The sequence below is a fragment of the Topomyia yanbarensis genome, chromosome 3, assembly GCF_030247195.1.
Source record: "Topomyia yanbarensis strain Yona2022 chromosome 3, ASM3024719v1, whole genome shotgun sequence".
Taxonomy (NCBI): domain Eukaryota; kingdom Metazoa; phylum Arthropoda; class Insecta; order Diptera; family Culicidae; genus Topomyia; species Topomyia yanbarensis.
The window spans coordinates 389,885,271-389,897,560 of record NC_080672.1 but is presented as its reverse complement, the minus strand read 5'-3'; the positions used below and the strand labels follow the sequence as shown (position 1 = coordinate 389,897,560).

The 12,290-nt window shown below is 37.4% G+C and overlaps 1 protein-coding gene across 2 annotated transcripts in view; it reads right to left on the bottom strand.

The window, feature by feature from the left end:
- Nucleotides 1–4,506: 4,506 nt before the first annotated feature.
- Nucleotides 4,507–12,290, bottom strand: part of LOC131693555 (uncharacterized) — a 223,172-nt gene continuing 215,388 nt past the window's right edge. For both annotated transcript variants that reach the window (XM_058981466.1, XM_058981467.1), the window contains exons 7-9: nucleotides 8,703–8,836; nucleotides 8,264–8,453; nucleotides 4,507–8,195 (exon numbers count right to left, since the gene is read on the bottom strand). In XM_058981466.1, coding sequence (XP_058837449.1) covers nucleotides 8,137–8,195; nucleotides 8,264–8,453; nucleotides 8,703–8,836 — 383 coding nt within the window. In that variant the 3' untranslated portion in view covers nucleotides 4,507–8,136. The remainder of the gene's footprint in view (nucleotides 8,196–8,263; nucleotides 8,454–8,702; nucleotides 8,837–12,290) is intronic.

Sequence of the window (12,290 nt, the reverse complement as noted above, 5' to 3'; positions counted from 1 at the left end):
TAATGCCGCACGGCAAATTCAGTGACGGTCACTGGCTACTGAGTAGCTCAAAAAGTTTGTCCAAAATCGTCCACCGTTGTCCCAACGCAAGAGCTTCTTAGGGGATGCGATAAGAAAAGCCTTACCGCAGTGCGAAAATTGCAGCGCCGATGTGGTAGTTCCGACAACCACTGCGAACCCTTGTTCCCACTCACAGTGTCGTAATAGATTCCTCGGATAGAGGGTAATATAGAGCACAGATCAAGTTTAGTGTACACAATTGTTTTTTGCACGAGAGATACGTTCCGTGAAAAAACGGTAAAAAAGTGTTATTTCGTGAAATCGTTATTTTGAGAAATCCGGAAAGTATATTTTTGATTAATAGGCGTTTGGCTATGGCAGTTGATAAGTTGGACATTTTCAATGTACATGGGGTCAACATTAACATGTCAAAATGGACTTTTTTATATTTTTTGGGAAATAGAAGTTAATTAAAATACAAGTTTTTTCAATTGAAAATCAATTGCTAACTTTTAGTAGATCACTATTCAGTGAAATAAGATATTATTGGGACTTGATTGGTACATCTGGATCGTAGGTCATGATCTTTTGCTCATTTATCACTTTCCTACGGATACGATTCAATGCCTATGTCATTAGATACTTAACTGAAATAATGAAGCGAGCTTCCAAAGACAATATCACGTCACAAAAGGATATTTGATAAACTGATCAATTTCTTCGGGTTATAAGACACAGATGATAATGAAAGTTTGAATTTGTTGTGCCTGGTAGAGCAAAATATGGCAACAATAGTGTAAGTTTATTACGAAATATCATTTCATCTCTCAGCAATTTAAAAGTTAGTAATATTCTTTGTTAATATGAATGTATTTTTGGTGGCTAATTACGGTGAAAGGGTTTAAAAATTTGTAAAGAAATATCAGTTTCAGATAATTTCAACAGTGAAGGCGTGGTAGAAAAAAAATAATACAATTCACAAGGTATTTGTGAATAATCTTTCCCGCAATATTCGCCAAGAAATTCTTAAAATATGTATAATTATTTGGAGCAGTTAGAGGTATTTTATTTGGCGTTTTATCTTCAAAGGAATTTGATCGTATTCATTTGTCATTAATTTGTGTTCTCATTAAAAGTACATTCCTGATAAGTTAAAACATGTATGGGTAACACCTACGATATAACCGGAGTGTCGTGGCTACACTTCGAACTATTAATTCAAAACTGAACTGATATTCAACGGATTCACGTTCGAATGTGAAATTTCAAAAATTCTAAATCAAAATTGATTATGGTGGATCTGAAAGGAACCTTCGATGTTGGCATTAATTTTGATAGGTAATTCACTGGATTCGAAGATCGTTGGATGCTGCTGAATGACTTGTATCCTTTTTGTACAGGCTTATCTTTTGTTCATAAATGCGATTCTGACCTGATTGGTCTAGGTTGTCAAGCTGTTATAATTTTTCCATGAGTTGTACATTGCAGATTACAAATTAAACCCCTAGATCAATCAAACAAATTCTCGTTCGTTTCTGCAAAGTTTAAACTCTTACAGCAGAGTGAAGAGGAAACGAGTGCATGTGGGACTGGCACCCGAAAAATATGTTCTCAGTTTAACTGTGTACAACGCTGCTGAAAATCTTTTTCTGTCCAATACGCATGTTGCAATCTACATGTTGCTCGTTTAATATCCACGCAACGACTGGTAGAAAATGAACACACGGAAAATCTATATATTATCTCCCTGTACCACCCACTCGTTCGTGTGTGCAAAGTTTAATTTAGTCCACATGTCGCTCGTTTTAAATCCAAGCAGCGAATGGTAGAAAACGAACACGCAGGCAGTGTTGCCACATTTAATTCTATACATGGAGTGAATAAATCTTTTCCATCCGTACTTTTTTTTAAGAAATTCTGTACCGAAATCTGCACCAATAAAAAGTTAATACATTCGTTTAACTAGTTGTATAATACTGTTTGGTTAGTTGGACAGTTTTATGTGTCATCCTTTCTAAACTAGTTTTATCCTTTCGCTATTCATAATTAAAGCATTCCATATCAAAAATCGAATTGCATGTCTGATTTCCCTCTTCTGCGTCAATTCACTTTGCCTAAAGTATACTCTTGTCTGTTTTTTTCTGTTGTATGGTAGCTGCGATCTTTTGTAAATTCTGTGCACATTTTCTCAATATGTATATAAACTTATTATTAGAAATGTCATATTCTTTTTTATTCAATTTTAGCTCGAAAAATCTGTACCATTCTGTACTTTTTCACAAAATTCTATAATCTGTACCGTACGGAATCTGTACCAATGAGATTCGAAAAATCTATACTTTTGTAGTCAATCTGTACTTGTGGTAACACTGCGCACATGACCTATATTTAAAGCCTCTGGGTTTTTGATTGGGTCTCTTAGGCGCCCTATTTTGACGGCTCTGTCTAAAAATATCCTGAAAATTTTTAAAAGTTTTCTAAAAATAAGCTCCATCAGTTTTAAAAAGGGCCCCAATACTGTAAGGTACGTCGTAGTCACGACAAAACTTACTATTTTGATACATCTTGCGTATTTAAAATGCACACAGAAATCAGGTTTCAGCTGCCTACTCAATTAAGAACTCTTTCCTGAAAAGTTGGAACATATACCATTTTGACCCAGTGACAGCTTTCTTATTTGCATTTTAAATTTGTAAAACAATTGATTTTCAGCTCCCGTTAACTGCATTTTGGTTAAAAACACTTGAACCCCCTTACGTCATATATCTTCCTTTTTTGTTCAAGGCTTTTCACCATCAAACAATAGTGTTCAAAAAGTTTTGATTTTTAGATAAAATTATAAAAATCCTTTCCTGAAAAGTTGAGTAATTTGCTATTTTGGCACTTTGGCTAATCCATTGTTCATTCAAAATATCAAAAATTATTGATAATTGTATATAACTTGAGCACAGATAACAGAAAGTTAGGCTAAAACAAAATTTATTGAAAATCCTGTGTAAACTTTCAAATTCATTAACGTTGAAAATCGGTGTTTCACTGTTGCTATCTATGTAGCTTTTCTCAACATTTGAAAATTTTCCACGTGCATTTAAAATGACCAATACTATTGATTTTCAGCTGCCATAACCAAATGAAAATTAGCAAAATAAATCGTTTTCATCAGTTTCTCGAAATAACACGGACTTTTTTGCACGGTTTCTCAAAATAATACACCTTTTTCCACGGTTTCTCGAAGTAGCACGAACTTTGTGGCAGGGTTTCTCGAAAACATACCATTTATTTCTTTGCACGATCAACACATGTATTTTATAAAAAAAAATCGTGTTATTTTGCAAATCCATGCATTAAAAGTCGTGCCAAGAAAAACGTGCAAGAACAAATACGGTGTTAGCACCTAGGTTAGAAGAAAATCAACAATTGAATATCCATAGGTTTAGCAACACTGCTTACTAGTTATGTGGTGTTGGCATAACAAATGCATAAACAAAGGCTCTTGGTTCGTAACTTGAATGCAACTGTGTGAAGAAATTTATTTCCGGTGAAATTTTCAACGTGCCGACTAGTGCCGGGATGATGGAGATACCTTAGAGTAGTTTACTAATAACTTCATGTCTTCTTCATTTTCTTCTTCTTTATCATTTGGACAAAATGGTTATTGAAAGCCATTTTGTTTAAACAGTGGCGGATCCAGGGGTTGGGTCTTGGGGGTCCGGACCCCCTCTGAAATTTTTGAACTTTGTTAGGAAATTTTAAACTAGTTTCTATTTTAAATTTGTTCTGAACTCAAAATTTTTCAATGCCAATTTCAACCACCAAAACTGATTTTAATTAAATGAGATTATTACATATAACGCATTGTACAATTAGTACATTTTAAAATCAAAATTTCAGACCACCTCCGATTCTTTTTCTGAATCCGCCCCTGTGTTCAAATGATAAAGAAAAAGACGTGAAGATATTTGTAAACTACTCTAAGTTCCTGATTACTGGAAACTTCATATTAACAGAGTTGGTATAATGATTTTGTAATTGCCATGATACATTAATGTAATTACTTTTTAGCTGTCTCGATTAAGCTAAGGTTTCCAAAGAAAGGATCCGTGATACACAGTCCATTTTGACTAGGCTTCGAAAATTAATTAGTATAGGTAAAATCTAAATTAATACATAATTGAAAAGAGATTTAAACCTCTAGAGCATCCGAATCGGATTATTGTAAGTTACTATTAAAAATTTAATATCTTTTTTGTTTCGTCCAACTATTGATTTTTTTAAATGTTTTTGTAAGGACAATAATACATATAGTGACACAGAAGATAGTCTTGTTTCATTAGACCTACAATAGTTTCTAAATATTTAAATATAAATAAAACTGAGATCTAAAAATTTTATGACTGTTCCCGTGTCTATAAGAAAAAGGCTACAAGGCTGAATGGCTTTCTTTACATAAAAAAATCTTCATTCCGGCACAAATGCACTGATCTGGTAAGTAAAACAGCCATCAGGTCTTTTTATCAACATTAATAAACATTTATTTCTGTACTATTTCCGTTGCCCATTCACTGCTGGCTGGTGCTGGTTGACCGGTACAATTTCCGTTCTTTCCGTTCTACGGCATTCTTCCACTAGCCCCTGGCTATAATACCATCTCGGTACCGGATTCGACGCAGGTTCCGACTATTGTCGCTCCAAATGTGGTTTGTGTGGTACATGATTTGCCCTCGGATTTTTTCGAACGTGTTGGTACTACTATTTGAATAATTTTTCCCCTATTATTGCTGCTGCAAACATTGAAAGAAGCTTGTTGTTGAGAACCATTGAGTAACAGAGTGTGCCATACGTTTCGGTCTGTGTGTATGTGTTTGTATAGAAGTGTACCTTTGCTTACGATGATGATTGTGTTTTCTTATTTTTTTTTATTTTATCATTTTTCAACTACTTTGTCCTAATTAAGTCTCATCATATTTTGTTTAAGTAGTAAATAGAATTTTACTATTAAAAATGTAAATTTTACATCCTAGAAGTTTGCTTTTTAAACTGCGTTATTCGCACTACATACAGGTATGTGTTTTCTGTAATTTTTTTTATTCACTCCCGTGTGTTTGAAATCAGTCAACTCGAGCATAGCGGCTGGGGTTTGTGCTGGGATTTGAGACCATTAACAATTAACAAAAAATGCAAGAGGAATTCAATAATATACGTCAATCGTGGAGTTCGAAAAAAAATACTCAACAACGTTCCAAACAATTATAATAGTTAAAAGGAAACCCATTTAATCCAGCTACCCTTTAGTAATTAATGAGGCTTTTTATCAGTCAACTTGAGGGACGCTGCCTTACGATTATTCCGTAACCAACTGGATCAAGCCCGATGATCATCACGCAAAAATAAAAATTCCGTTGCGTTGCGAATATCACGCGAAAATTGCAATGGATATAAATTTTGGGCGTGTTGCCAACAACTAGTAGCTGAGACTTGCGAAAGCCAGTTACCCAATATTCTCTGGTGAAGCGTGAATTCTATGAATTTAATCTGGTTGAATTTAATTTAATTGGAAAATCAGAAGAAAAAATATCAAAAAATTCAAGTCTCAAGGGTGTCATATTTCGAAAAAAATCCAGTAACTTAGTATTTGGAAAAAGACTGAACGGAAAAAGGTTCTGCATTGTTATGGGTCCTACACAAATATCGACCCCTGACAATTGATTGGGCGGAAATATTACGTCACCAGCCTCTAGTTCACTACTCCGGTTCGGAAGATAAAGCTGGCGAAATTTAGCAAAATATTTATTGTCTGGCAAGCGATCTGCGGATGTGACGAAACGAGTTAGCTCACCATCACCTCTGGAATCCTCATCGTCAGTAACTGGCACCAACTTGGAGCCCTTTAGTTAAGTCCTAACTAGCACCAAATTGGCGCCAGTTAGACACTTAATCCAAAAAGTCACACGTTAACGAATTCTAACACAATTCGCAGAAACAGTCTACTTTCTACTTCTGCCCAAGTGACATACAATCGAACCAAGTGAACAAAAACTAGCAACCTCTCGATCTAGTGTGCATTGTCTCGAGAACAAAGGAAACTTTTAATTTATTCTTGCCATCGTGAGTAAAGTTGACGAAAAATCTCTGCTCCGACCCAGCACAGCGGTCGTTGACTTTAAATTCTGTTCAATAAGATTGAGTTTTCGTGAAGTGGAATACCTGCTGAAGGTGAAGATGCAGCTTAAGCTCAAGGAGGTTATGTATCTACAGTATCATCATCTTCGTAATGTCGTACTCACATCATTCAACACGTTAGCACAAGCCGAACGTTTCGTTTTGCAGAACAAATTAAAGCACGTAGCTCAAAGTGATAAAGTTGGAATTAAGATTCCCGTGTATATAGAAAAAGACTATGTAGATGTAAAGCTACATGACCTATCACCACGTACCCCTCCTGATCTAATCGCAAAATACATGTCGCAATACGGCGAAGTAGAATCAGTTACACGTGATACGTGGAGAAATTTCTTCCCGGGTACACCTAACGGTGTTCTTGTGGTGAGGATGCGGATCGAAAAACCTATCCATTAATCAAACTACGTTATGCACCCATGATGGGCAAACTCCCACGTGCAAGTATTGTAATCAAACAGCACACCACGGACAACCTTGCGCGGAAGATACATAGGAGAATGCATCTCTACCGATTGCCAACGAATCCACGGTAAACCAACCAAAAAAGAGTTTTCAATACCAATACCTGAACCACAAACGGTTGCCAAATTTGTGGCAGCTGTTCAGTCCATATTGACAACTGCCAAAGCAGCATCCAGCACCCCAGAAACCACTGTAAGCAACATCGGTGATGAAGATAATAAGAATGACGACGGATTTACATTGGTCACCCGTAAGTGCAAGAAGCAGGAAAGAACATCTGGACGCGAGCACCAAGGCACTTTTAACGATGATGATCTTGATGTGGAGGACAGGAGAGAATTAAATGGTCCCCATGACGCAGTAGGCGAGCCGCGAAAAAAGGTCTCCGCTCGTAATAAAAAGTTGCGCGTACGAGATCCAACGGACAATCAATAATTTTGTTTTATTATTATTTTTTACACATTGTAAACACATAAAAGATCCACGGCTCCGTTAAACTACCGCTATGAGCCGTGTCAAATAAACGAAATTTAAAAAAAAAAAAAACAATTCGCAGAAACCAGTTGCCACTTGCTCGAGAATGTCCTACCACGGTTATTGTTCTTGCTCGCACTTCTTCTCAACTTGATCAATAGGAGCTTACGGAACTGAATAGTATTAATAGGTTTGTTTCTAAAAAAACATGCTTTCGGAGGATGCCAAATTTAGCTATAGCTTAAACTTCTCCTACCATCCTAATTTATCACACTAGAACAACAATTGGAATTTGTAGTGTTGATTTCCACTAAAAACGTTAATGATTAGATCGAAGAACAGCACCAAATTAATTGAGTGTTTCATTTGCATTCGTTTCGATTTAGTGTGTAGTGTGAAGTAGTCTAAATTTGGATCGTCTCAAGGTTGATAAAGGTAGGTATATAATGATTTGCATCTTTTTTTTGTTTATATTAATAGTTAGTTTTTGGTTTTGATTGGAAATCTTACAATCAATAAATAGTGTCTCCCGGGAAACCGAATAAATAGTAGGTAAAGTAAACAAAAACTATCACTAGAGCGGTGCTTTACAATGTACAAGGCAATAAATATATTATGTAGGGGTTCGTGTGGTTTCAGTTTTCATAAATAGAAGGACTCTATCAGTTAAATATAAATAGTTTCGTTTCAATCAGATCGAATTTTTACAAAACACTTCTATAGGTTAAAATGGGGGATGAAATATTTTTACAACGATTGACTTTACACTCATCGCTACTCTAAATGTATATATCTTACTGTGTTTGTTGTTAGTCCTAAAATAGACATTGAAAAAAATCCTACTTTTTACATCTTTGAAACAACATCAACTACTGTCAAGTTTTTCTTTGCATTTTTTGGTATCAGTTTCTCGTCGAAGAACGAAAACCATTTTTTCCCTACAGCTTTTTATGCCAAAATCTGCCAAACCATGGGGCTCAATTTGTCTAAATTTCTCAACTTTGGCTGCGTTTCGGTGCGTTACGGTTTCGGTTTGACGACCGTCTGGGCGAGAAGAGTAGGCGCTGTGAGGCTTTTGTCTGCAATTAAAAGGGGCAGTTAATTTTGCTAAATACTACAAACTAAGTAGGATACGGTTGATACCCACCAAAGCTGCACACGCCATTGTACTGCACGTCGATGTAGAGCCCGGTGTTGCACGAGTCCTTCAGCATGTGACACCACGAGTGATACGTGTGGTTATTGGTACCGCATAGTTTCACGTGCGGATGGTGTTGATTCCGCTGGTGGCCGGCAGCGGCTGCTTCGGTTCCAGTGCCGAGTTGGCGAACGCGACCCTACAGAAAAATTGTCATAAAATAATGAATGAAGAATATAAATTCCAGAAAATAAATGTGGGTAATTTCACAACAATTTTATATGGGGACATTAGTTAATGCCGTAAACATTTAAAAGCTTCGAGCCAATCGAAGGCAGTGTGATTTACATCGTTGATGGCTTTTGGCAGATTTTCTTCTTAATTATATTATAGATCCATATTTCCCTTTTTTTAGACGCAGTGATCAATAATATCGACGGAAGCCTACCTGGTGTTGCGACTGTTGTCGCTTCATCCGTGGACACTTGTAGCTGCAGCTGACGCAACGCGGTTTATGTGTTTTCAGATCAGTCAGACAGTGCTGCCGGTCCTTGCATTTGATCGTATCACATGTGGCGGTTTCTGGAAGTATAACAAGAAGAAGAAGAAGAGGACGAGTTAGTTTAATAAAACTTTTTAGCACTGATGCGAGATAATTGAATTTATATCCTTTAAAACGATGGTCGACATAATTTGGTTCTATCTGCTTGTAGAGTCAACCAACCGGTCAAAGAATTATCACCACTTCACCGAGCACGATCACTGGTGGGATAAGATTGGGATATTTTAGCGATTCGATTTGCAGCACGCTTCCTTCGGTGCTTTTTACGATCGAATTAATTTTATTGTGGGCTCTCCAGCTATCAATGGAACTTTGATGGCGAATTCTGTTAATTGGGATTTTTTTCTTTGAATTTATGGATCATTGCACGAATTGTTGCTTTCGGTGGTTTTATTGATCGGAAAAAAGAGGTTTACAGATATTCTTAAAAGACAGACACCGAAAGTGAAAATACTTATTTTTAATGGCGTATTAAATTATTGAATTGAGTCGCTTGAAATACAATAAATAAATCGGAATCTAAATTTGTGTAGGTCAAGCTTTCTGGAAGGAGCCGTTAACGACTGTTAACCGAACGCACTGTAGTAAGAATTGCTCTGAGTCCTTATTCCTTTCTCCCGTTACCGACACAGTCAGGGAGCTTACCGGTTGATCGAAGTACGTGTTGAGATTCGTTTTATTCTATTTTGATCAACCTATTTCATATTAAACAATTCCAAGATCCAACAACGACAGTAAAACTCGTCAAATATCGATTCCGCATCATTATTTATACGGATCAGATCAAATATTTTATTGGCCTTTAATAATCTTTTACACTCGGCTATTTTTTGTAGTTTTTTTATAGGTCGTAACATATTCTGAGTGCATCTTTATTCACCGACGTTTAGGTCTTGATCGTCGAAGAACTTCCTGTGTACGTTTCACTTATCATCGGTTAATGTTGCTGTTCGTTCAACTAACTAATGTTCTACGATTCTAGCAGTTGAGAATCTGCCATCAAACAGATAAGTTAAATTCAACAAGATTACAAACACATGCGTGGATTATTCGGCACCAGGTTCAGATTACCACCTCGTTTCGTAGTTCAATGTCAGATCATGGGTAAAAATCCTTTATTAATGATTTACTAAATTCTCAACATCGATTTTCAAAAAAAAAAATCTATCTTCGTATAGAAAAAAGAAATTAAGAATCATGACATTTATTTTTTAGGCGAAATACTTCGTCTAGTTCGATAGCATCTCATCAGATGCAAACGACTGATGCATATAGCCATGTACTGATATCTGCTTTGTTTCTGTTCTCAAAGTAATTTTAACATGTAACAAATATGTTATATAGACTTACGAATAATTCAATCAGTGGATGTAGCACTGCAAACTAGGGCTACATGAAAAAAAATCCGTTAAAAAATTAACGAAAAAATCGCGATTTTGTGAATTGAACGATTTACGAAAATCGTAACCGAGTTTCAGAGATTAAACATAGTATTCATGAAACTATTTATGTTTAAAAAAAATGTTCGCGTCAGCAATATACATGGCGTTACATTCGAATGTTTGCTTGGGTTAGTGTTTTTGTCAGACTTCCCATGAACGTCGACAAGTTGGCACTTGTGTACAACATTTCCTGCACGCGTTCAACCTCAAACATGTTTTGCCTTTGTGTACAGGTTTTCCTCGAACACCGAACCCAAGCGAACGATGTGCAAACTTAGGTATAAACATCGTGTACGTACACCGGGTGCGTACACAAGAAAGATACACACAAAACAAAACGAGTCAACGCTAGCGGCGATGAGTGAGAGAAAGAGAAAACTAGTGTCAGGAACTTGTGTGTACGAACACCACGTACGCACACGGGACTCGGTTGTGCAGGTGAACGTACGTGTACGTGTTTGTGTACGCATCGTCGTGTTTGAGTTTGCACACGAAATGCGGGTTTAGGATGAGCACAGAACTTGAGCAACCATGGTGTTCAGTGTTCATTTGGGAAGACTGGTTTTTGTTATGAATTCGCCCATTGAGTAAGGATTGCGCAATTCGAAAACTGGATATTTACCGTAGAAATAAATCATTTTCCTAACCTAAAGATCTGTAGCTAAAAAGCGAAAAAAGAGGGCTCTCATTTGCAGATTGGACCTAAAGAAAAAAAGCCTTCATATATCATTTTCATGGCTTGTTACCGATAAGTCTCTTCGTACTTAAATTAATACATACAGTTCACATTAATGGGTGGACTTATCGGAAGCTCTCTCGTCGTCTCTTTGTTCGTACCTGAAACTACAATAGCCCTAACTATCTTTTATTACACAAAATAACAACCAATTAGATTTTATACATTTATTCTTCTCTCACCCTAATGATCTAGCTAGCACGTGCATTTACGTTGGGGCCACCTGCAACTGCTCTGTATCTTTTCTGCTCTCTTCCGCACTCCGCACTATTCGCCTCTCCGATCCATACCTGAATCCCCGGTCCTCAGTTGACCACCGTAGCACTTTATGACTTGTTTTGGCCTTCCTTCAAGTCGCCCGATTGCTGCCCTGGCCACACACTCGACATTTCTTCCACCACTCTTCGACCGGAATTGACGTCTTCGATCTAGCACGCCATGAGGCCACAAAACACGCTCCTTGCACTTCAATTAAACCGGAATTGACGTCCTCGGTTTGCACCAGAGCTCGAGCCGCATGCTTCCTCGCTACTCCACCTAAACCGGAATTGACGTCTTTGGTTTCCACCAGAACTCAGGCTACGTCTTTCTTCGCCCCTTAACACAAACCGGCATTGACGTCCTCGGTTTACTCCAAACTCGGACCACGTGCTTCCTCACCGCTTCACATAAACCGGAAATGGCGTCTTCGGTTCACACTAGCACTCAAGCCACGTGCCCCTCGTCACTTCACTCTCCACGTCGGACACCTTTTCTTAATAATCCGGCTGTTGCGGACTACGGCTAAACAAACGTCGCGTCCCGCGTTATAACGTGCGGGTCGAACCCGGTTGTCCTGTACCGGAATCACACTAACAACTTCTAGCGACTTATAGTGATTCGTACTCACAGCTCACTGTGATACCTCTTGCTTCGACAGCGTTCTCTTTTCGGGGATCACTTGATCGGGTTTTATTCGGGATTTAGGTAGATGTGGACAGGGTTACCACTATTTTTCAAAGAAAATCTGGCGGTCCAACTAAAAATGTCTAGCAAAATCTCGCACTTGACAGCGACCTCAAAGTCATCGAAATTTGAAAAACATTTTAGTTTTCATAGAACCTGTATCAATAGATTTTGTAAAATTTGGTACATTATTACCCAAATTTCCAAAATGTGTGTGTTGCAGCTTCTAAAACTTAAAAATCTGGCAGAATGAGAGGTTTGTCTTTTTGTCTGGAAGCTGCCGAAAACTCTGGCTGTGCCAGATAAATCTGGCATAATGGCATCCCTGGATGTAGATCTGTCGATTTTTCC